Here is a 27,066-nt window from a genome sequence, read left to right on the forward strand (position 1 = left end):
GCTGTTGGATGAGCCGCAGTGGAGGTAGTGCCGCCAGTGGAGGTAATGCCGCTCGATTGGCACCCGAGGTCTCCCATTCACCTCTACTGCCCCTTGATCGGGTAGTAACCCCTCTCTGAGTGGTAGTGGAACTTTCCAATGGGGTTTCTGTGCCTGAGCTATCACCAGAGCTCGTATCCACTGTTGTCATCGATTTTTTAGTATATCTACGTTCACGTCTAGGTCGATATGTTCTCCTATCATCTGGGGACAGCATCCACCTATAGATAGATTTATAAGTGTAGTCCTGTGTGACAGTCTGTAGCTTGCGGTTCTTGAAGGCTATTAGTTCTTGTTTATAGCTCTTGATCTGAAGACTGAGTTTAGATAGCCAGTCGGTATTGGTGTCAGACACAAGTGTATTAACTTTTTCCAATTCAAAAGTCTGTATCTCAGCCTTGACTTTCTGGAGCAGACGACCTACTTCTCTGATAACAAGTAACATTAAGTCAAATGAGCACTTGTTCAGAATTTTGCACCAATTGATGCAAAATTCATTGTTAGATCTTCCAATGGTCGGGATGTTTCTGATTCTAAACCCCCTTGGTATCATCCTCTTTTTATGATAATCAGAGAGGTACGAGCCATGCAGATTCAGATCTATTTCCCTTTGTTTCAATTTAGTCAATGTATTGTACAGGGACTGTGTGGATTCTTCAACTTGTTGCTCCTCAATAGAGCCAAACCGTATCATTTCTGCATCTTCATCTGTGAAAGTGAAGATGTCCTCGTATCTATCTTCTGAGGTGATACCACTCTGGTGTATTGGGGCCTCAATGTCCATATTTACTGTTTCTTCTCTGTTCATCATGTTGTCAGTAAGACAGGTGTGTCCAAAAACCAAGTAGGAAGGGGGGAAGATTAATCTGGCTGTAAAGACAACCCCAATGTGGGTGCACTGCACAGAAAGTCAATGTTTACAAAGGATGGTGTAAGTGCACTCTCACCGACTCTTGCAGCTTGTCAGGGTGCTATAAGGATAATGATACAATATAACAAAGAAGCACTCACTGAACTGTTCCAACTGTGACAAAAAGTTTTAATTCAAAATCGTGACGTTTCGGGACAGCAACAGTCCCTTCCTCTGACAGATTAACAATGTGAAAATACAGGCCTTAAATAGGCTCCAAATTACCCTCCCCTAGTGATTGACCAATCATGGCCAAAAATACATAACACACCTATTTATAGTGACCAATAATAATCAGTGATAGAAACCTACCAGTATATAGTAAATCAAGTGAATAGAAATAAAATATTTTAAGCATAAAACCCCGTATTGTCAATAGAGAGGTGCAATCTCATTCCATCCTGACATAAACCTCAGCTAAACAATTATGTAAAGATGCAGACAAAACCGTAAAAAAATGAAAAATAAACAATGAAAGTGGGGATCGTGTTTCAACCAATCAACATCACCCTGGCTCATAGGGATCGTAATTCCACCAATCAGCAGCGTGCTAGCACCCAAGGTTCAATACGTCAGTGTTGTGTGTTCAAACAACGCCCACCTGTCACTAGGGACGCATAACTCCTCAAGGCTAGAATGTTATATTTATATAACCCAAATGATCACAACTAAACATTCACCTAGATCACTGCATATGTATGATTAGAATTGCTGATGTTTAATAATAGCCAAAGCTGATCCATACATATATCAGATCAGCTACCCCAAACGATACTAGAGACCGGATAGTCAGTATCACGTAACCACCTAGTCGTACATATGTAATAAAGAATAAATATAAATAAAATAAATGCATGAGCCATGTTTGTGCCGCACTTAATCACTCTGCCACGGCACTCGTCATAAAAGAAAACAAAGTGCCGAGATTTATCCAATCATAGATTGGACCGCCCACCTGTGGGCGTATCAAAACAACGGAGAGTGTAAACAAGTTCTACGTGTCACACTGACACAAGTTATGCTGTATGCGCTCAGCTGGCTCCATATAATAAAAGAAAAACTGCGTAAGCATAAAGGTGTGTGGCTCCCCTGACAGGCCGGCACTTGATCACATCCTGATACGGTCCCCCTCCAGCCATCCGAAACCAAACAAAGGTGCTTAACCAAATACATAATGCTACATAAACATATGTAGCCTCACCTCTTATTCCCAAATCACCAAGACAAAAAAATTATATAATAAAAAAATTATATAATAAAAATAATAAAAATATATAATATATATAAAAAAATCAATATCACCCTAAGTGTACTTCCACCTACCCCTATGTGAGTATCTAAAAATTTTTTATTGTTATAAATGTAATCCATAATAATACTTCGTGTTATTCCCAAAGCTAAATAAATAGAGTCTCCGCTCCTATTATAGATAATAGTTCAAAAATAAAAAACAGAAAAAATCAGAAAAAATCAAACTTCCAACAGTCATCTCATAATATAAATCCAGATGCATCGATATAACAGCAAATTCTACTTATAATACTGAATGTCGGTACGGAATGAGAAAGACCCCCCCAGAAACAAAAACAAAACGGGGTATCAAAAAAGTGTACAAGTGACTAAATGATACAAGAATTAAAATACAATTAAAAACATGAAACCATGTAGTGGACAAGGTAACAACAACAACATAATGAACAGGGTGCCACCTATGAATATCTCATAGAGGCAATATGGAACAGAGTTAACAGATAATTATGCTGTTACGTGTTGTTTTTGTTTCTGGGGGGTCTTTCTCATTCCGTACCGACATTCAGTATTATAAGTAGAATTTGTTGTTATATCGATGCATCTGGATTTATATTATGAGATGACTGTTGGAAGTTTGATTTTTTCTGATTTTTTCTGTTTTTTATTTTTGAACTATTATCTATAATAGGAGCGGAGACTCTATTTATTTAGCTTTGGGAATAACACGAAGTATTATTATGGATTACATTTATAACAATAAAAATTTTTATATACTCACATAGGGGTAGGTGGAAGTACACTTAGGGTGATTATTGATTTTTTTATATATATTATATATTTTTATTATTTTTATTATATAATTTTTTTATTATATAATTTTTTTGTCTTGGTGATTTGGGAATAAGAGGTGAGGCTACATATGTTTATGTAGCATTATGTATTTGGTTAAGCACCTTTGTTTGGTTTCGGATGGCTGGAGGGGGACCGTATCAGGATGTGATCAAGTGCCGGCCTGTCAGGGGAGCCACACACCTTTATGCTTACGCAGTTTTTCTTTTTCTTTTATTATATGGAGCCAGCTGAGCGCATACAGCATAACTTGTGTCAGTGTGACACGTAGAACTTGTTTACACTCTCCGTTGTTTTGATACGCCCACAGGTGGGCAGTCCAATCTATGATTGGATAAATCTCGGCACTTTGTTTTCTTTTATGACGAGTGCCGTGGCAGAGTGATTAAGTGCGGCACAAACATGGCTCATGCATTTATTTTATTTATATTTATTCTTTATTACATATGTACGACTAGGTGGTTACGTGATACTGACTATCCGGTCTCTAGTATCGTTTGGGGTAGCTGATCTGATATATGTATGGATCAGCTTTGGCTATTATTAAACATCAGCAATTCTAATCATACATATGCAGTGATCTAGGTGAATGTTTAGTTGTGATCATTTGGGTTATATAAATATAACATTCTAGCCTTGAGGAGTTATGCGTCCCTAGTGACAGGTGGGCGTTGTTTGAATACACAACACTGACGTATTGAACCTTGGGTGCTAGCACGCTGCTGATTGGTGGAATTACGATCCCTATGAGCCAGGGTGATGTTGATTGGTTGAAACACGATCCCCACTTTCATTGTTTATTTTTCATTTTTTTACGGTTTTGTCTGCATCTTTACATAATTGTTTAGCTGAGGTTTATGTCAGGATGGAATGAGATTGCACCTCTCTATTGACAATACGGGGTTTTATGCTTAAAATGTTTTATTTCTATTCACTTGATTTACTATATACTGGTAGGTTTCTATTACTGATTATTATTAGTCACTATGAATAGGTGTGTTATGTACTTTTGGCCATGATTGGTCAATCACTAGGGGAGGGTAATTTGGAGCCTATTTAAGGCCTGTATTTTCACATTGTTAATCTGTCAGAGGAAGGGACTGTTGCTGTCCCGAAACGTCACGATTTTGAATTAAAACTTTTTGTCACAGTTGGAACAGTTCAGTGAGTGCTTCTTTGTTATATTGTATATATATATATATATATATACATAAATAAACACATAAATACCCATACGTATATAGACATATAAACACCCATACACATATTTATACATATATATATATATATATATATATATATATATATATATATATTTCATGTAATTGGCAAGAGTCCATGAGCTAGTGACGTATGGGATATACAATCCTACCAGGAGGGGCAAAGTTTCCCAAACCTCAAAACGCCTATAAATATACCCCTCACCACACTCACTAATTTTTTTGGTGCAAAGGTACGTCTTTGATGACGCAAGTTCGTAATTTCCGGCGTCTTAGTTGATGCCAGGTTTCCTTGCATGAAGTTGCGTCTATTATGATGCGAGTTGCGTTATTTCCGGATGTTGTTGGCGGCAAAAAAAATTTCATCTTCCTTTTGCGTTGCGCGTCATGTTGGCGCCAAAAAAAAAAGTGTTTTTTTTCACTTCACTTCCTGTATGCCTTTTGCCTTCTATATGCTCAGAGGGCTATGCTGTTTGCATTTTTTCCCATTCCTGAAACTGCCATATTAGGAAATTTTGTTTTAATGTTGTTTTTTCTTTTACATTTTGTAAAATGTCTCAATCTGATCCTGTCTCAGAAGCAACTGTTGGAACCCTGCTGCCTGATCACATTTCTACCAAAGCTAAGTGTATCTGTTGTAAGTTAGCTGAGATTATATCTCCAGCTGTAGTATGTAACAGCTGCCATGACAAGCTTTTACAGTTTCTGTTGTTCCTTCAACATCTAATGTACATGATATCCCTGTTGATATGAAAAATTATATTGCTGATGCGATACAGAAGACTTTGGGGCCTATTTATGAAAGACCTGTCGGACATGATCTGACATTGCGGATAATGTCCGACAGACCTCGCTGAATGCGGAGAGCAATATGCTCTCTGCATTCAGCATTGCACCAGTAGCTCTTGTGAACTGCAGATTCGCGGCCACTCGACCGCTAGCAGGGGGGTGTCAATCTACCCGATCATATTCGATCGGGTTGAATTGCGTTGATGTCTGTCCACCTCCTCAGAGCAGACGGACAGGTTATGGAGCAGAGGTCTTTAGACCGCTGCTCCATAACTTGTGTTTCTGGCTAGTCTGAAGGCTCGCCAGAAACACGGGGCTTCAAGCTCCATACGGAGCTTGATAAATGGGCCCCTTAGTCTGCTATTCCGCCTTCTAATAAACGTAAAAGGTCTTTTAAAACTTCTCATAAAATTGATTACATTTCTAATGACCAACAACATACTGAAATTTCCTCCTCTGATGAGGATCTCTCTGATTCAAAAGATCCTACCTCAGACATTGACACTGACAAATCTACTTATCTTTTCAAGACTCCTTGTTAAAAGAAGTGTTGGTTACTTTGGATATTGAGGAGACTAGTCCTTTCGATATCAAAACTAATAAACTTTAAATTCTGTTTATAAACCTCCTGTGGTTACTCCTGAGGTTTTTCCAGTTCCTGATGCTATTTCTGATGTTATTGCTAAGGAATGGATTAAGCCTGGTACTTCTTTCATTCCTTCTTCTAGGTTTAAAAGGTTGTATCCTTTTCCAGCGGCTAGATTTGTAATGCTCGTGGGATACTCCTCTATCAGACTGAACTCGGACAGTAGTCTTGTTATCCCGGCGTCGAACCAGAATGATAGGGAATATCCCAGAGCAAAGAAAGTTAGCAAGATGAGGAGAGTGGCACTCACCACAGGCAGGACAGTCCCCAGCGGCAACGGCAGAGCAGTTCAAGGACACACCACTAGAATGGACAGGCAGGCAGGGTTTGGCAACAGTAAAGCAGTCCAAGGGAACACCACTAGAATGGTCAGGCAGGCAGGGTTCGGCAACAGTAAAGCAGTTCAAGGGCAAACCACTAGAATGGTGAGGCAGGCAGGGTTCAGCAACAAAGTGGCAATCCAGAACAACAGGGGTTAATGAGCAGTGTAGTCAGACAGGCAGAGATCAGCAACAGTATATCAGTCCAGCAATTCAGGGGTTAAACAGGCAGAGTAGTCAGCAAACAGGCAGGTTCAGCAACAAAGGTATTTAGGAATAGAACGATCTGTCACACCCAGGAGCAGACAGAGTAACACCTATACTTGGGCAGTGACAGATCGTTCCTAGAGATTTAAATAGGCGCAGATTCGCGCCACTGAGAACCGCCCAGCATCTGGAGCGTGCGGTGATGAAGTCAGCACCACACGCATCCAGAGCCGACACTGCCCCTGACAACGAGCAGAGGAGATGCGGTGCCCCTAGCAATGGCTAGAGCGGCGCGGCGTAGCCCACTTCTCAAGGGTTCCCTCCGGGAACCAGAGACGGCCTCAAAGGATGAGCAGCATGGAATCTGGAGACCAGAGATGGACCATGCACATCACGGGCAGGAACCCAGGAATGATCTGCCACGGAGTAACCCTTCCAATGTATCAGATACTGCAGTCGTCTGTGCCTGTATCTGGAGTCCAGAATCTTAGCTACTTCATATTCAGGGTCACCACGAACCAAGAGCGGAGGAGGAGGAGCTCGGAGCTGGGTATATCTGTTCTTGATGTAAGGTTTCAGTAGTGAGATGTGGAAGACTGGATGTATGCGTAGGGTTTTTGGCAAGGCCACTTTGTAGGCAACAGGAGACAGTCTTTTCAGGACTTTGTAAGGGCCAATAAACCTAGGCCCCAATTTGTGACAGGGTTGACGTAGACAAATGTGTCAAGTGGAGATCCAAACATGTTCACCCACTGGGATGGCACGTACAGAAGCCCTGCAATGATCAGCTGAACACAGCTGAGAGCGAAAACATTGCCAATGTGTGGTGAGTTCAGTGAAGTGAAAGAGGGAAGACATGAGGTTGATACCCTGCTGCAGCTTGAAATGGAGAACATCGAAGAGAAGAGTGCCAATGAGTGTTTCTTGCCAGCTCAGCTAGTGGTAGCAATTCAGACCAATTGGTATGGCGAGCATTGACAAAGGCTCTAAGGTAGGCTTCAAGATCCTGGTTTATTCTCTCAGTCCATTGGTCTGAGGATGGTAGCCAGACTACAAGGAAACAGTGGTTCCAATCAACTTACAAAAGGCTCTCCAGAAGGCAGAGATGAACTGTGGACCTCTGTCGGAAACAATATTCACAGGAATACCATGAAGTTGCACCACATGCAAGAGAAAAAGGGACGACAATTCCTGAGCAGAACGTAGCTTGGTTAAGGGTACGAAGTGAGCCAGTCTGGAAAAGCGGTCCACCATAAACCCAGATAACCGTATGGTGGTTGGAAGAAGGAAGGTCCATAATGAAGTCCGTTGTTACGTGTGTCCAGGGTTGTTTGGGAATGGACAATGGTTGGGGCAAGCCAGGAGGCAAGGATCGGGGAGTCTTGTTGGCTACACAAATTGTGCAGGCTTTCACATAATCTTAAGCATCAGACTTCATAGTTGGCCACCATACATGTTGGGAAAGAAGGTCTTAGTTGAACCAGGATGTCCTGAGAGTTTGCTATCATGAGCCCAGGCTAGCACAGGGATGCGTAGGTTCAGAGGTACAAAGAGAATATCGGAGGCCATGGGGGTACTAGGAGGTTTACTAGACTGAGCACGTTGCAATCTTTGCAGAAGGGTGGTATTGAGTTGAGCAACCACACAGGAGGGGGGTATGATATGTTCAATAGGAGCTTCTGAGGAATCACTTGAATGAAGGAACTGATGGGTAAGGGTGTCCACCTTCTTGTTCTTGGTCCCAGGAAGATAAGAGACCACAAAATTAAAACGAGAAAAGAACAAGGTCCACATAGCCTGTCAAATATTGAGTCGATGAGCAGTCTCTAGGTAAGTCAGATTCTTATGTTCGGTGAGGATCTGAATAGGATTGGTGGTGCCCTCTAACCAATGACACCATTCAGTTAAGGCCATCTTAATGGCTAAGAGTTCACGATTACCCACATCATAGTTCCTCTCAGCAGGAGTAAAGCGTTTAGAGAAAAAGGCTACAAGGTGTGACTTGGAATTCAAAGGGTCCCTTTGGGTGAGAACTGCTCCAGCCCCTATCTCAGAGACATCAACCTCTAAAATGAAGTGTAGGTCAGGATCAGGATGGTGGAGCACAGGAGCTGAACAGAAAGCCTTTTTCAGGCAAGAGAAGGCATTTACGGCATCAGGAGGCCAATGTATACAGTCCTTGTTCTGTTTTGTCAATTCAGTGAGAGGAGCTACTGTTTGAGAAAAGTTCTTTATAAACTTGCGGTAATAATTGGAGAAACCCAAAAACCTCTGCAATTCCTTTAAGGAGGTAGGTTGAGGCCATTCTAGTGAGTTTAGCAGGATCCATGGCAAAAACCTCCTTCGAGATGACATAACCAAGGAATTGGATTTGCACTTGATCAAACTCACACTTTTCTAGCTTGGCTACCAATGAATTATCTCTGAGGCGAAGAAGCACCTCTCATGTGCCTATGATGCTCCTCTAAAGCGGGAGAGAAAACAAGGATATCATCCAGATAAACGATGACAGTGTGATTGAGGAGGTCACGGAAGACATTGTTGACAAATGCCTGGAAGACTGCAGGGGCGTTACACAGCCCAAAAGGGCATTACAAGGTATTCGTAATGCCCAGATTTTGTGTTAAAGGTGGTCTTCCATTCGTGGCCTGGAGAGATGCAAATCAGATTATATGCCCCACGTAAGTCCAGTTTCATGAAAAAGCGGGCATCCTTGAGTGAGTCATACAGTTCGGTGATCAATGGTATGGGATAGCGATTCTTGATGGTTATGTTGTTCAAGGTCCTGTAGTCAATGCAGGGTCTGAGCCCACCATCCTTCTTACTGACAAAAAAGAAGCCGGCCCCAGCAGGAGAGGAGGAAGGATGAATGAAACCTTTAGCTAAGTTCTCTTGTATGTACTCCTCCATGAATTTGGTTTCAGCCTTGGAGAGAGGATAAGTTCTCCCTTTAGGAAGTGGGGCTCTGGGAAAGAGGTCAATCTTGCAGTGGTAAGGATGGTGGGGTGGCAGCACGTTGGCTGCTTTTTTCTCAAACACATCAGTGAAGTCCGCATATACTGAGGGAAGGTTTGGAGGAGTCTGTATAGTGGCTATATGAATATGGGGGAGAGGAATGACTTTAGCAAGGAAGGGGTAGAAACAGGAGGTACCCCAGGAGGCCAGTTGTCCTTCAGTCCAGTCAAACTGTGGATTGTATACCCGAAGCCAAGGAAGACCAAGGAGGACAGGCTGTGCTGGGGAATGAATGACCTCAAACTGCAGCTGTTCAGTGTGGAGGACTCCCACAGTCAGGGTCAGGGGTGCTGACTCAAAATGGATCATGCCCGAACCAAGGGGGGTGCCATCCAGGGTAGTTATTTTGAGACAATGTCTTTTCTGCAGAAGAGGCAAACCAGCTTGAATCATGAAACGGTGATTCAGGAAGTTTCCAGCAGCCCCTGAATCAATGAAGGCTTGAGTGTGGACAGTATTCTGAAGGAAGGTAAGGGTAACAGGTACCAGGATCCGAGAGGAGTGAGGGGATTTAGTTGAGACCATGCTTAGAGGTACCCCAGTGTTATCCTCTAAGCTTTGGCTTTTCCCGGCCAAACATCACAGTCCTTTAGTTGGTGGCTGCATGTCCTAAGTATAATGTAATGCTCGTGGGATACTCCTCTATCAGACCGAACTCGGCCAGAAGTCTTGTTATTCTGGGGTTGAGCCGGAATGATAGGGAATATCCCAGAGCAAAGAAAGTTAGCAAGATGAGGAGAGTGGCACTCACCACAGGCAGGACAGTCCCCAGCGGCAACGGCAGAGCAGTCCAAGGACACACTACTAGAATGGACAGGCAGGCAGGGTTCGGCAACAGAAAAGCAGTCCAAGGGCACACCACTAGAATGGTCAGGCAGGCAGGGTTCGACAACAGTAAAGCAGTCCAAGGGCACACCACTAGAATGGTCAGGCAGGCAGGGTTCTGCAACAAAGAGGCAATCCAGAACAACAGGGTTTAATGAGCAGAGTAGTCTGACAGGCAGGGATCAGCAACAGTATATCAGTCCAGCAATTCAGGGGTTAAACAGGCAGAGTAGTCAGCAAACAGGCAGGTTCAGCAACAAAGGTATTTAGGAATAGAACGATCTGTCACACCCAGGAGCAGACAGAGTAACACCTATACTTGGGCAGTGACAGATCGTTCCTAGAGATTTAAATAGGCGCAGATTCGCGCCACTGAAAACCGCCCGGCATCTGGAGCGTGCAGCGACGACGTCAGCGTCGCACACATCGAGAGCCAACACTGCCCCTGACAATGAGCAGAGGAGACACCTCACCGCTAGCAATGGCTAGAGCGGCACTGCGTGACAAGATTAGAGTTTTGGGAAAAAATCCCCAAAGTTGATGGGGCTATTTCTACTCTTGCCAAACGTACTACTATTCCTATGGAAGACAGTACTTTTTTTTAAGGATCAATTAGATAGGAAACTTGAATCTTATCTAAGGTAAGCATATTTACATTTTGGCTATATTCTCAGGCCTGCCATTTCTATGGCTGATATTGCGGCTGCATCAACCTTTTGGTTAGATAGCCTAGGAAACATATCCTGATTTGTCTAGCATTGTTCGTTTGCTTCATCATGCTAATCATTTTATCTGTGATGCCATTTTTTACATCATCAAATTTGATGTTAAATCTATGTATTTAGCTATTTTAACTAGAAGAGCATTATGGCTCAAATCTTGGAATGCTGACATGGTATCTAAGTCTAGATTACTATCTCTTTCTTTCCAAGGTAAACATTTATTTGGTTCTCAGTTGGTGTAATAATTTAGATAATATGTTACAATTATTCCTTTTGTGTCTGTTAACCTTTTCCCTAGTTAAATATATGTAGGTGTGTTTCATATAACAGAATAGATAGGATATGACTTTAATCCTATACACTCTGATAGTTAGAAATTTAATGTTGTTGTTTGTAAACACATTATCATACAAATAACGATAATGGGGATTTACAAGTTAACAGCAGCATGATAATATGGAAAGTGAAAGGACTCTCAAGAGCTAGCTTCAGGTAAAAGTTATTGCGCAAATAAAATAAACATCAGAGTAGTAATTTGAATATGCGTAACCTTCTGGGTCATTAATATTGATTAACAGATATGTAGCGTATGTTTACAGCATTTAGGTAGTGCGGTTTGCAAACTGAGGTTGTACCTTAAGTCGTGCAGCAGCCGAGCAATGTCCGTGAGCGGTGAGAGCAGAACATGGAAGTGAGGATGATCAGCTGTCGGTGACGTCACCCGCCTAACAGCTGAGTGCTGGATCGGAGCAATGTCTTCGTAGCGTGCAGGTTGTAGGTTTAGCTGAATCCTGTATGAGAAGAAGTTTAGTAGAAGGCACTCTTCTAAAAAGGAGAGTGAAGGATGAGATAATATCTTGTTTGGAACAAGAGGTACGTAACAGAATAAAAGGAGGGCTTGTAACCGCAGGATTACCCTTCAATACCAAGCAAAGACTAGCTGCAAGGCTGTGCCTTATAAAGGATACAAGGAATTGAAAAAGAGGCTGTAATGATTAAACCTAAAGGTACAGAGAGTGTTACAGTTAGATTCAATTATTTCAACTATCACTGGGGGGAAGGGAGTTTTTTGCCTCAAGATAAAAGATCTAAGGGTAAATCTAAAGCTTCTAATCGTTTTTGTTCTTTTCGACAGAATAAGGAACAGAAAATCAATCCTTCCCCTAAAGACTCTGGTTCTAATTGGAAACCTTCTTCAAGTTGGAATAAATCCAAGCCTTTTAAGAAACCAAAGCAAGCCCCCCAAGTCTGCATGAAGGTGCGGCCCTCTATCCAGTTCAGCTGGTGGGGGGCAGATTGAAATTATTCCAAGTCATACGGGCAGATTCTGTTCAAAATCAGTGGATTCAGAGTATTGTCTCTCAAGGGTATCGAATAGGATTCAGAGAAGATTTTTTTCTCTCTCACATTCCAGCAAATCCGGTGAAGGCTCAGGCGTCTGTTTCAGATCTAGTGCTTTCAGGGGTAATAATACAAGTTCCGTTTCAGGAACGGGGTATGGGGTTTTATTCAAATCTTACAGGATGCATATCTTCACATTCCGATTCATCCAGACCACTATCGGTTTCTGAGATTCTCTTTTCTAGACAAGCATTACCAATTTGTTGCTCTTCCATTTGGCCTAGCAACAGCTCCAAGGATCTTTTTGAAGGTTCTCGTGCCCTTTTATCTGTAATCAGAGAACAGGGTATTGCGTTGTTTTATTATTTGGATGATATCTTGGTACTAGCTCAGTCTTTACATTTAGCCAAATCTCACACAAATCAACTAGTGTTGTTTCTTCAAAGACATGGTTGGAGGATCAATTTACCAAAGAGTTTCTTGATTCCTCAGACAAGAGTCACCTTTTTAGGTTTCCAGATAGATTCAGTGTCCATGACTCTGTCCTTAACAGACAAGAGACGAATGAAATTGGTTTCAGCTTGTCGAAACCTTCAGTCTCAATCATTCCCTTCAGTGGCTATGTGCATGGAAGTTTTAGGTCTCATGACTGCAGCATCGGACGTGATCCCCTTTGCTCATTTTCATATGAGACCTCTGCAGCTTTGTTTGCTGAATCAATGGTGCAGGGATTATACTCGGATTTCACAATTGATATACTTAAATCATCCCAACATTCAACTCTCTCTGGCTTGGTGGTTAGACCATCATTGTTTAATTCAGGGGGCCTCTTTTGTTCGTCCTACCTGGACTTTGATCACAACAGATGCAAGTATTTCAGGTTGGGGAGCTGTCTGGGGATCTCTGACAGCACAAGGGATTTGGAAACCTCAAGAGGTGAGGTTACCAATCAGTATTTTAGAAGCTATTTTCAGCGCTCTTCAGGTTTGGCCTCTGTTAAAGAGAGAACTATTCATTTGTTTTCAGACAGACAATGTCACAACTGTGGCATATGTCAATCATCAGGGTGGGACTCGCAATCCCCTAGCAATGAAAGAAGTATCTTGGATACTTTGTTGGGCAGAATCCAGCTCTTGTCTAATCTCTGCAGTGCATATTCCAAGTGTAGATAATTGGGAAGCGGATTATATCAGCCGTCAGACCTTACATCGGGGGGAGTAGTCTCTCCATCCAGATGTATTTTATCAGATTGTACAGATATGGGGTCATCCAGAAATAGATCTGATGGCTTCTCATCTAAACAAGAAACTTCCCAGGTTCCTATCCAGGTCCAGGGATCCTCAGGCGGAGATGGTGGATGCTTTAGCAGTTCCTCGTTTTTTTCAACCTGCTTATATCTTTCCGCCTCTAGTTTTTCTTCCAAGAGAGATCTCCAAGATCATTATGGAACAATCATATGTGTTTCTGATAGCAGCAGCGTGGCCTCACAGGTTTTGGTATGCGGATCTTGTCCGGATGTCCAGTTGCTAGCCTTGGCCACTTCCTCTAAGACCAGACCTTCTGTCTCAAGGGCCGTTTTTCCGTCATGATCTCAAATCGTTAAATTTGAAGGTATGGAAATTGAACGCTTAGTGCTTAGTCATAGAAGTTTTTCTGACTCAGTCATTAATACTATGCTACAGGCTCGTAAGTCTATTTCAAGGAAGATTTATTATCGAGTTTGGAAGACCTATATTTTATGGTATTCTCATAAATTCTCCTGGCATTCTTTTATAATTCCTAGAATTTTACAGTTTCTTCATGATAGTTTGGATAAAGGTTTGTCTGCAAGTACTTTGAAGGGACAAATCTCTGCTCTTTCTGTTTTATTTCATAGAAATATTGCTATACTTCCTGATATTCACTGTTTTGTTCAGGCTTTGGTTTGTATCAAGCCTGTTATTAAATCAATCTCTCCTCCTTGGAGTCTTAATTTGGTTTTGAAGACTTTGCAGGCTCCTCCTTTTGAGTCTATGCATTCTTTGGATATTAAACTTCTTTCTTGGAAAGTGTTGTTTCTTTTGGCTATCTCTTCAGCTAGAAGGAAGAGTTTCAGAATTGTCTGCTCTCTCTTGTGCATCTCCTTTTCTGATTTTTCATCATTTTTCGTTTGCTTCAACATGCTTATCATTTTATCTGTGATGCCATTTTTATATCATCAAAATTAATGTTAAATCTATGTCTTTAGCTATTTTAGCTAGAAGAGCTTTATGGCTCAAATCTTGGAATGCTGACATGGTATCTAAGTCTAGACTGCTATCTCTTTCTTTCCAAGGTAACAATTTATTTGGTTCTCAGTTGGATTCAATTATTTCAACTATCACTGTGGGGAAGGGAGTTTTTTGCCTCAAGATAAAAGATCTAAGGGCAAATCTAAAGCTTCTAATCGTTTTCGTTCTTTTTGACAGAATAAGGAACAGAAAACTAATCCTTCTCCTTAAGACTCTGGTTCCAATTGGAAACCTTCTTCAAGTTGTAATAAATCCAAGCCTTTTTAGAAACTAAAGCCATCCCCCAAGTCTGCATGAAGGTGCCACACAGGAGGTCCCTCGATTCAGTTCAACTCAGGAGGTCCCTCGATTCAGTTCAGCTGGTGGGGGGCAGATTGAAATTATTCCAAGACATATGGGCAGATTCTTTTCAAAATCAGTGGATTCAGAGTATTGTCTCTCAAGGGTATCGAATAGGATTTTGAGTAAGACCTCCTGTAAGAAGATTTTTTTCTCTCTCACATTCCAGAAAATCCGGTGAAGGTTCAGGCGTGTGTTTCAGATCTAGAGCTTTCAGGGGTAATCATACCAGTTCCGTTTCAGGAACAGGGTCTGGGGTTTTATTCAAATCTATTCATTGTTCCAAAGAAAGAAAATTCATTCAGTCCAGTTCTGGATCTGAAGTTTTTGAATCGTTTTGTAAGAGTCCCACCTTTCAAGATGGTGACTATAAGGACTATTCTGACGTTTGTTCAGCAAGGTCATTATATGTCCACGATAGACTTACAGGATGCATATCTTCACATTCTGATTCATGCAGACCAGATTTCAGGAAGACTTCTAGTCTATTTGTTGTCTTCTCTGGTTCTAGGAAAGGTCAGAAAGCTTCTGCCATTTCTTTGGTATCTTGGTTAAAGCTTTTGATTCATAAGGCTTATTTGGATGTGGGACAGTCCCCGCCTCAGAGGATCACAGCTCATTCTACTAGATCAGTCTCCACTTCTTGGAAGCTTCAGTTGATCAGATTTGCAAAACAGCAACTTGGTCTTCTTTGCATACATTTATTAAATTTTACCAGTTTGATGTATTTGCTTCTTCTGAAGCAGTCTTTGGTAGAAAAGTTCTTCAGGCAGCTGTTTCAGTTTGATTCTTCTGCTAATGTTTTAAGTTTTTTTTCAATTTATGAGAAAAACTTATTTTTTTGTGGATTTAATTTTTTCAGCGGAAAAGTGCTGTTTTTATTTTATCCCTGCCTTTCTGGTGACTCTTCTGTGGACTTCCACATATTGGGTATTTCTATCCCATACGTCACTAGCTCATGGACTCTTGCCAATTACATGAAAGAAAACATAATTTATTTAAGAACTTACCTGATAAATGAATTTCTTTCATATTGGCAAGAGTCCATGAGACCCACCCTTTTTCTGGTGGTTATGATTTTTTGTATAAAAAGCACAATTATATTTCCAGTTCCTCTTTTTGTATGCTTTTCTACTCCTTATTTTATCACCCCACTACTTGGCTATTGGTTAAACTGAATTGTGGGTGTGGTGAGGGGTGTATTTATAGACATTTTGAGGTTTGGGAAGCGTTGCCCCTCCTGGTAGGATTGTATATCCCATATGTCACTAGCTCATGGACTCTTGCCAATATGAAAGAAATTAATTTATCAGGTAAGTTCTTACATTAATTATGATATATATATATATATATATATATATATATATATACACACACACACATTATAGCCCTTTCCAGTCAGATACCTTGTCATTTAACATTTACCTTTTAACCCTTATAAAAATATGTGTTAATATTTAAATGAATCATTTTTATCAGAAACTGTATATATAAGTAATACTTTATTTTAATGTATTTATGTTTTGTTGTGCTTACATTTTAAGTGAGGTCTTCTCTCATGCTAACCCGAGTGCAAATTCTGTTTGAGTTTGACCTTTTCACTTTCAATTTGAAATATGCATGTTGCTTTATTGCTTATCATGTCCCACACTATAAATATACAGTACATATATATCAATATTTCACACAAAGGGGTCTGAGACAGTGGTGTTTGCTCCATCCTGTCACTTAGAGTGTTAATATTTATTAATTTGTTTGAAAATCCAGTGAATGTGGATTATATTCTCAATAAATTGGGAATGAATACAAAACTATTTGCATTACATGTTAATACATGTTATTTACTGTTTAGACAATATGGAATTTTAAACACATTCAATAAAAGAAGTTTTACATCAGACAAGGCCTGGTGACCAAATAAAGCTTGCGTTTGCAGGAGAGTATAATATCCTGGGAGGATACGCCAACATTAGCTTCTGCAGTTATATGTAGTGTTTCACCATGCATGTCCTAACTTATAGTATTGATAGTCAAGCACCATTAAGACAGAGCAAAGTAAATCATTGACTTTCTTCCCAGAGCTTAAATATTACTATTCATAGGAGGAAGCTGGCAATTTGTTCTAAAGACATATAAAGTCTCACAGAGTTTTCTACATAAAACAGATCAAAAGATCATTTCAAAGCTACAAGACAAAAAGGGTTGCATTTTTAGCACACTTAGCTTATAATGAATTAGATTCATCCTTTTCTTCTGCTGATTTCAACCTGCCAAAGACTTTTAAAAAAAAAATGTAATTGTGCTTAAAGGGGATCTTTTTTTTTTTTTTTTTTTTCTTTGTTGGCCATTTTCCAAGACTGAAGACTTGCAGGGCAAATAGAACGTCATTGTTATTAGAAACAAGCCAGGCACTTTTAAGGAAAAAATATGCACTGGGATTTCATCAAGTAGTGGCAATCGGTTCCACGTTCTTGAGACAATTAGGTAAGTTGTTTTGAAAAAGTTTTGCTACTCTGCTTTTAGACATTCAGTATGAAAGAACTCTTCTCACACCATAAATAGAGAAAAATCCAAGACATTTTATTTTTAGCATTTTGACTGAATTTATTGCATGGGAAAGAAAAAAATACTGCATTTTATTTCATTGCAGCTCACAAAATATTTTTCTATTCATCGATTAATAAATATGATGAAAGGATAATTATTTTAAATGGGAAAATATAGCATTTGAGATGTGTTTTTAAGCTAAAAGTTTTTTTTGTATCGGACTTTGGTTCTGCTAGATTAAACTTCACAGGCTAATGGCTTCTACAGTACCAGAAACCCAAGAAGCTAACAGCTGTATATTGTCTTCGCAGAAGCAGGAAAAACTACTGGGGTGTGCAGAACAGAATACACAAATATTGGAAGTAAATCATCACTTGGAGATTAAGGTGGAAACTTCAGAAAGTTCAGAACAGCTGAGAGATCCAACTAGCACATCAGAAGCCAAAATCTTAAACTCTAAGGAAGTTGCTGAAGAACCAAACACTCTCACTTCAAAGGGAGAGCAGGTATGTTATACTTTCAATTCTAAATTCAAAACATCATTTAAAATACATATAGTTAACTATTTGGTTGCCAAAATAGAAATGCCAGTTTTGCACACACAGTTTGTGATTTTGATACAGTTTAAGGAAAAGAAAAAATAATTATAAGCTATTAAGTAATGAAATGGCAGTCAGTATTCAAAGGCATGACCATTATTTTTAATGTTCAGGTAAAAATAATAAAGAATAAACGTAGAAATAAATGTGCTATTTTGGTGAAATTACTTTTATTATTGTGGGATGTCTAATAGGAAATAAATTATACATTTAAATCAGCTTTAGGTTTTGAATTATGTTGCTTAATTAGGCACTCAAATTTATGCTAATTATCATAGCCAGTATTTCTTTTCCAAGAAAATGAGTAGTTACGGGACTTACTGCTGATAAGGAGAACTTTCACATTAAAAAAATGGATTTGTTTAGCACAGGAATATAAATTTTTCAAAAGAACAAAGCACATTCATACATTTTGATACATTCTTTTTTTAAATGGAAAATTCCAATGTTAGTTTGAGCTTTAAAACACTGATTATTCAGAATTGGAACTTAATATTTGCCTGCATTTTTGGATTTTACTTGTCACTGTCAGTTACTACAGAGGGGAAACAGTATTTTGATTATTACTACACCTAAAAACTGTAAAGACAGAGAGGTGGTATCATCATTATGTGCGTAGTAGATCATTAGTATATGCAATAAAGATTCAAGTAGAAATGTGCATTTGTTTTGTTACAAATGCATATTCCTAACGAAAATACAAATATTCATTTTGTTTTCACAAAACAAATATCCAAATGTATGCACCTAATTTAAAGAAAATAAATATATACTAATGATTTTTATTAGCATACATTAGTTTCCTTTAAATTAGATTTAAAAGGTTAAATGTTTACCTATTGCGCGCTGGGGAGCCGCGCTAATCCTGATACTTATTTACAGAGCCCAGGGCCGCACTATCAGGAATCTTAGGGGGGTGGATCCCATATTATTCTTTAAAAGGGAAGGTCCTTTAGCGCAGGCTCCATGTTATACGCCATGCTAAGCCTCGTATTAACACAGCTCACCCAGCGCGCTATAGATAAGTATAACAATACAGGTGATACGTTTTTTACTTGCAGTAAAGAAAGATTTACATTCTTTTTAAAGAAAACTAATGTAAATGTTACAGAATATTCAGTGGCAAATAGTGCAGCAAACGAATATTCTGAAAAACTCATTTTTCAGAATGATTCGTCCGAAACAAATTATTCTGGTGCTTCACATGTATCATTTTCAGAGGTTTGTTGCATTTTCTGCCAAAAACCCATGAGTGAAATTGCTTTATACTCTTACCACACATTCAGTATACAGATTATCCCTACTAGGAATTTAGAAATTTGGAGAAACTAATTTGCTGTTTTAAACACTTGGATGCAAATGATGATGCAATAGACTCTATTTATCAAGATGTAAATTCAGCCTCAGATCATATTATGTTAGTTAAGATTGCTGCTGATTAACCTCTCCACAATGTCAAGGTTGGCAGAGTTAAAATATTCCAGACAGTCCTGTCTGCAATGATTGATAATTGGTTGTGAGAGAGCAGGGGGCGTGGCCAAATTAGTGTTTGTCTGTCCACAACTTGATATATGGGGCAATGTCAACCTCTTTATGGTTGTATACTAGGAAAAAATGAAAAAGGCATAGAGGTTTCTTCACATTTGATGTTTTCCTATGAACTGGCAACAAGTTTTAGCAAGTTCATGAATAATGGGATTAAATTAGAGGGATAGGAAATTCAAGATTCAACTTGCATGATTCTGATAGAGCATGTAATTATAAGACACTTATAAATTCACTTCTATTTTCAAATGTGCTCTATTCTCTTGGTATCCCTTATTAAAAAAAAGAATATGCATATATTCTACACTAGTGGGAGCTGCTGCTAATTGGTGCCTGCACACATTTGTCGTTTGTGATTGGCTGACTAAATATGTTCATCTTGCTGTCAGTAGTGCAACGCTGTTCCTTCAGTAAAGGATAACAAGAGAACAAAGCACATTTGATAATGGAAGTAAATTGGAAAGTTGTTTAAAATTGTATGTTCTATCCAAATAATGTAAGAAAATGTTGGGGTTTCTTGTTCTTTTAAATGAGGCAGGGCCTAGAGACAGAGGTACTTCCTCATTGCTGTTTAAATTATGTGGCCTTTTACTGAGTTCCTATCTCAGTTCCCACACTAGGGCATACACATTTGATGCAACTGATTGCTATAAAAACAGTGAACTCTTATGGTACTAGGCACATATAGGTTTAAGCAAGGGAGTATGGCTCTTATCAAGATCCTCTATCAATCTTGTATCACCTAGATGGGCATGAGATTCCTAAGGGACCTCCTTGCTATTGAAGCTACTTGTGGAAGGGACTTTCAAATCCCAAATATCAGCCCCAAGATCACTTTCAAGGAGATGCAATGGAAAAAGGGGGTCAACCCTTTGAAATTAGGGGTTTCATGCCTCTGTAAAATTCTAGTAATTGCCATAAATGTTACAATAAATGCAGCTAAATGGCTTTTCTCCCACCCAATGTGTGTGCAAATGAGGGGTCACTTGTCCCTCTAGTATGCAGAAGGCAAGTGTTAAGATTGGTGATCACCTGCCTCCCTCAAAACTAGGTAATTTAAAATGGGAAGAGGGAGCTATTGCAAAGTACCTTAATCTATTCTCTTTTGAATCAAAGATCACACCTCCTGTAATTTGTGACCTATTTAGGAAACTGAGATGTTTTTGATGAGGGTCTTGTTAGAGACCCTACCATCTCACATAGAACACAGAAGTATGTAAGACCCCAGGTTGAAAAGAGGATAAATAATAGCCTCATACACTTTTCAATAATGAGTAATTGCTACAAAAGTGGCAATTGCCTACCTAATGCATTCACTCTAAGGTTAGTAATGGCCCCTATCTCCAAAAGAGAACATACAACACAGTTCACATTTAAGGATATAGGGGATTGCCCTAAATTAAGTGAGGGGTCTCATACACCTTTAGGTAATGGCGTAATATGATACTAATTACAATAATCTATCTACAACTAGACTTTAATGGCGATCTGGGCTTTAAAAGGAATTCTGTCACCCTAAAATAAACATTACTGTATTTTATTAATGAGGAGGAATAAAAATCATCTGTCTACTAGATTACTTTTAGGGTAATCTTTAAGTATCCCCATATAACCTCCAAAGTAATGCAAGTGATTTCTATTTTGCAAGAAGGGAGGAGGCCCAGCGGCTCTTTAACAAATCAAGGATTGCATACCCAGTAGCCAATCAGGTTATCACTTTGACAACGGGGATCAGCTGAAAGAGATGTAGGCACATGAAACAAAATCATGAGGGGTGGGGTAGCTCCTCTCTCACCCCACAATACATAGAGGGACGTGAAACCCCTTATTGGAAAGAGACAGGCCTCCTCTTTGAAATAAAAGGTCTTGTGTCTGTCCAGCTTCAAAGGGGCTTGTGTCTGTCCAGCTTCCAAGGGGCTTGTGTCTGTCCAGCTTCCAAGGGGCTGTATCTATCCCGCTTCCAAGGGGCTTGTGTCTATCCAGTTTCCAAAGGGATTGTATCTATACCGCTTCCAAGGGGCTTGTGTCTGTCCAGCTTCCAAGGGGCTTGTGTCTGTCCAGCTGTAAGCTGATTGGGATAACAATGACAAGCATCTCAAAGCATTGCCCCTAATTTTAAAATTTGCCTTTATACAATTGCTTGAGGGAGGACTGATGAGGCAGCTTATATATATGCATTATAAATTGTGATCAAATTGTTCTGCAAAACTGTAGAAATCATAATAACACTGCACATGCAAAAAATACTTTGAAATTCAAAGCATATTTTTTTCCTTATTGTAAAATGAGTTTCTACTCTAATAGGCTGAAGTGGTGTATTCTATAAACACTTTCCCCTGCAGTTCTCACTGTTTTTTCACAAAAAGTAAAAGTTGCAAGATTATTTCAAACTACTCAAAACACTTATTATCCTCAGATTAAAATACATGCATACGAAAATAGAGGTGAATGTAAAATACTATACACTGAAAACAGGGTAATTCAATATGTCTTAGCTTCAGTATTTCATTTTGTAAGTCAGCCCCTGTTCCCAGCTAACTTTGCTCCCCACAGTGAAGTTTCCCTTTTCCACCAAACTCCATTACTTTTTATGGGAGACATCTTGCAACTCACAGGGACAGACTTTTTTTTTTTAAATATTCCCTGAGGGCCGCCCCTGAGAGTGTGTTTTTTTATGTCTGACCCAGGGAAGTATTGAACATTGGGCCCTTATGACGCCGTGGACCGGACACACCAATGTTGGAGAAATAAGCTATAGCTCAATATCTAAATATAATGATTTATTAGTGAACTTGTTTTGTTTGGTGTTTTTTTTACAGAATTATTTAAAGAAAATTTGATTAGTAGTAAAATTATATCTACAGGGCTGGTAATAGAGCTGATTACTTTTGTAATTTAGTTTAGGGTAGGGAAATTTTATTATTTTGAGGGGCTTTTTTATTTTATTAGGGGGCTTAGATTAGGTGTAATTAGCTTAAAATTCTTGTAATCTTTTTTTATTTTTTGTAATTTAGTGTTTGTTTGATTTTGTAATATAGTTTAGTGTATTTAATTGTATTTTAGTTGAGATAATTGTAGTTTATTTAATTAATTTATTGATAGTGTAGTGTTAGGTGTAATGGTAACTTAGGTTAGGATTTATTTTACAAGTAATTTGGTAATTATTTTAACTAGGTAGCTATTAAATAGTTATTAACTATTTAATAGCTATTGTACCTAGTTAAAATAAATACAAAGTTACCTGTAAAATAAATATAAACCCTAAAATAGCTACAATGTAATTATTAATTATATTGTAGCTATCTTAGGGTTTATTTTATAGGTAAGTATTTAGTTTTAAATAGGAATAATTTAGTTAATATTATTTAGATTTATTTCAATAATAATTAAATTAGGGGGTGTTAGGGTTAGACTTAGGTTTAGTGGTTAATATATTTAATATACGGTAGGTGGCGGCGGTGTAGGGGGATTAGATTGGGGTTAATAAATTTAATATAGGTGGCGGCAGTGTAGGGGGATCATATTAGGGGTTAATATATTTAATATAGGTGGTGGCGGTGTAGGGGGATTAGATTAGGGGTTAATACATTTAATATAGGTGGCGGCGGTGTAGGGGGATCATATTAGGAGGTAATATATTTAAAATAGGTGGCGGCGGGGTAGGGGGCTCAGATTAGGGGTTAATATAGGTAATGTAGGTGGCGGCGGGGTAGGGGGATCAGATTAGGGGGTAATACATATAATGTAGGTGGCGGCGGAGTAGGGGGATCAGATTAGGGGTTAATACATATAATGTAGGTGGGGGCGGTGTAGGGGGATCAGATTAGGGGTTAATACATATAATGTAGGTGGCGGCGATGTAGGGGGATCAGATTAGGGGGTAATATATATAATGTAGGTGGTGGTGGGGTCCGGGAGTGGCAGTTTAGGGGTTAAACACTTTATTAGGGATTGCCGCGGGGGATTGCGGTTGACAGGTAGATAGACATTGCGCATGCGTTAGGTGTTAGGTTTTATTTTGCAGGCAGTTTAGGGAGTTACGGGGCTCCAATACTCAGCGTAAGGCTTACTATGCCTGTATTTTGTGGCGAGGTGAAAATGGAGTAAGATTTCTCCATTTTCGTCACATAAGTCCTTACGCTGTATATTGGATACCAAACTGCGCGGGTTTGGTATATCATTCTATGGGCCAAAAAACTACGGCCGAAGGGTGAAATATACGAGCGTAACTTCTGTGTTATGCCGTATATGTGATACCAAACCAGCGCAAAATTTGGCGTTGCCGGCTTTGCCTGATCTTTATTTTTGTAAGTAAACTACTTTCCACTTTATTTTGGGGCAATTGGAGCACATTTTTTTATTAACCAGAGGTCTGACCTCTGGTTAATTGCGCAAAGTGTTTCCGTGAGTTTGTGGAAGCATTAACCAGCCACTTGCAATGTCTGGTTATTTAACAAATTTAGCAAAATTTAGCAAATTTGCCCCTTTACGAGAGCAAGTTAAAATTGTGCTCCACTTGTAATCTAGCCCTATAAGTGTGCTGTTTTAAAAAGTGCACTATCCAAACTGCATTTAAAAATCACAGTATTTACATTCCTGTAGTGTTATTTTTTGTTTCGTCCCTATAATACTCATAAGATAAATCACTTGAAACTGATGCAGTATAACTGTAAAAAGCTGACAAGAAAATATCACCTGAGCATCTCTATGTAAAAAAAGAAGATATTTTACCTCAAAATTGCTGCAGCTCACCAGAGTAAGTGCTGTGTAAACAGTTATATTTCAACTGCTGCAAGTTAAAAAAAAAAAGTGCCAATAGGCACCAGCAGTGCTGAGGTAATGATTTGCATTTTCTGTGATCTTATGATATTTTATAAAACTTACTTAAAGGGATAGTAAACACCAAACATTTTATTGTTTAAAAAGATAGATATTCCCTATATTTACAATTCCCAAGCACCTAGATTACGAGTGTTGCGTTAGAGGCTATGCGGTGCTAACGAGCAGTTTATGCTCACTGCTCACTTACAGACAGAGCTGGTATTGCGGGTTTTTACAAACAAGACAAGAAGTGAGCGTTGAGCAAAATTTTGCTCCTTACCGCACTCCAATACCAGCGCTGCTTACGTTAGCGGTGAGCTGGTGTAATGTGCTCGTGCACGATTTCCCCATAGGAATCAACGGGGAGAGCCGGCTGAAAAAAAGTCTAACACCTGCAAAAAAGCAGCATAAAGCTCCTTAACGCAGCCCCATTGATTCCTATGGGGAAATAAAAGTTATGTCTATACCTAACACCCTAACATGAGCCCCAAGTCTAAACACCCCTAATCTTACACTTATTAACCTCTAATATGCAGCCCCCGACATCGACGCCACCTACCTACATTTATTAACCCCTAATCTGCCGCCAACTTCGCTGCCACTATATTAAGTTATTAACCCCTAAACCTAAGTCTAACCCTTAACCTAACACCTCCTAACTTAAATATAATTAAAATAAATCTAAATAAAATTACTATAATTAACTAAATTTTTCCTATTTGAAACTAAATACTTACCTGTAAAATAAACCCTAAGCTAGCTACAATATAACTAATAGTTACATTATATCTAGCTTAGGGTTTATTTTTATTTTATAGACAAGTTTGTAGTTATTTTAACTAGGTAGAATAGTTATTAAATAGATATCAACTATTTAATAACTACCTAGCTAAAATAAATACAAAGTTACCTGTAAAATAAAACCTAACCTAAGTTACAATTACACCTAACACTACACTATAATTAAATTAATTCCCTAAATTAAATACAATTTAATAACATTAAATAAAATTATCTAAAGTACAAAAAAAACACTAAATTACAGAAAATAATAAACTAATTACACCTAATCTAATCCCCCTAACAAAATAAAAAGCCCCCCCAAAATAAAAAAACGCCCTAACCTACACTAAATTACAAATAGCCCTTAAAAGGGCCTTTTGCGGGGCATTGCCCCAAAGTAATAAGCTCTCTTACCTGTAAACAAAATTACAAATCCCCCCCAACATTAAAACCCACCACCCACACAACCAACCCTACTCTAAAACCCACCCAATATCCCCTTAAAAAAACCTAACACTAACCCCTTAAAGATCACCTTACCGGGAGAAGTCTTCATACAACCGGGCTGAAGTCCTCAACGAAGCCGGGAGAAGTCTTCATCCAAGCCGGGCAAAGTGGTCCTCCAGACGGGCAGAGGTCTTCATCCAGACGGCATCTTCTATCTTCATCCATCCGGCGCGGAGCGGGTCCATCTTCAAGACATCCGACGTGGAGCATCCTCTTCAATAGACGGCTATCACAGAATGAAGGTACCTTTAAGTGACATCATCCAAGATGGCGTCCCTTCAATTCCAATTGGCTGATAGAATTCTATCAGCCAATCGGAATTAAGGTATAAAAAATCCTATTGGCTGATCCAATCAGCCAATAGGATTGAGCTCGCATTCTATTGGCTGATTGGATCAGATTTAGATTTAGGGGTTAATAACTTTAGTATAGTGGCGGCGACGTTGGGGCGGCAGATTAGGGGTTAATAAATGTAGGTAGGGGTCGGCGATGTTAGGGACGGCAGATTAGGGGTTAATAATATTTAACTAATGTTTGCGAGGCGGGAGTGCAGCGGTTTAGGGGTTAATATATTTATTATAGTGGCGGCGATGTCCGGTTCGGCAGATTAGGGGTTAAAATTTTAATTTTAGTGTTTGCGATTTGGGGGGCCTCGGTTTAGGTGTTAATAGGTAGTTTATGGGTGTTAGTGTGCTTTTTAGCACTTTAGTTAAGAGTTTTATGCTACGGCATTGTAGTGTAAAACTCTTAACTACTGACTTTAAAATGTGGTACCAGGCTTGACAGGAGAAGGTGTACCGCTCACTTTTTGTTAGACTCGTAATACCGGCGCTACGCAAGTCCCATTGAAAAAAGAGGATACGCAATTTACGTAAGTGTATTTGCGGTATTTCCAAGTCTGGACAAAAAAGTGAGCGGTACACCTGAACCTGCAAGACTCGTAATACCAGCGGGCGTTAAAAAGCAGTGTTGGGACTCTGCTTTTTAAGCCTAATGCACAACTTGTAATCTAGCCGATACTTTTTACCTCTGTAATTATCTTTTATCTAAGCCTCTGCAGACTACCCCCTTATCTCAGATCTTTTGACAGAATTGCATTTCAGACAATAAGTGCTGACTGAAACGTCGCCCTCTAGCTGTGAAAAGCTGTCAAATGCATTCAGATAAGAGGAGGCCTTCAAGGGTTTATAAATTAGCAAATGAGCCTACCTAGGTTTAGCTTTCAACTAATAATACCAAGAGAACAAAGCAAATTTGATGATAAAAGTAAATTAGAAAATTACATGCCCTATCTGAATTATGAAAGAAAGAAAGATTAATTTGGACTTTACTATCCCTTTAAATTAAAAAAAAAAAAGACTGTGCCTACACATGACAGATGCACACTCCCTAGCTTGACCTGGGACAAACATCCTGACTGGCTGCTTAAAGTCTCTTTACAGTGGGGTGTGAATACTTAGGAAACTTGTAGTAAAATATCTTCCTTTTTTACATACAGATGTTCAGGTGTTTTTTTCTAGT

General features: G+C 39.2%; 1 protein-coding gene across 1 annotated transcript in view; it reads left to right on the forward strand.

Moving 5' to 3' along the window:
• Positions 1–17,544: 17,544 nt before the first annotated feature.
• Positions 17,545–27,066, forward strand: part of LOC128666873 (myosin-6-like) — a 252,421-nt gene continuing 242,899 nt past the window's right edge. The window contains exon 1 of the mRNA XM_053721680.1: positions 17,545–17,796. Within this exon, the coding sequence (XP_053577655.1) occupies positions 17,545–17,796 (252 nt within the window). The remainder of the gene's footprint in view (positions 17,797–27,066) is intronic.

The sequence above is a fragment of the Bombina bombina genome, chromosome 1 (assembly GCF_027579735.1).
Source record: "Bombina bombina isolate aBomBom1 chromosome 1, aBomBom1.pri, whole genome shotgun sequence".
NCBI classification, from domain to species: domain Eukaryota; kingdom Metazoa; phylum Chordata; class Amphibia; order Anura; family Bombinatoridae; genus Bombina; species Bombina bombina.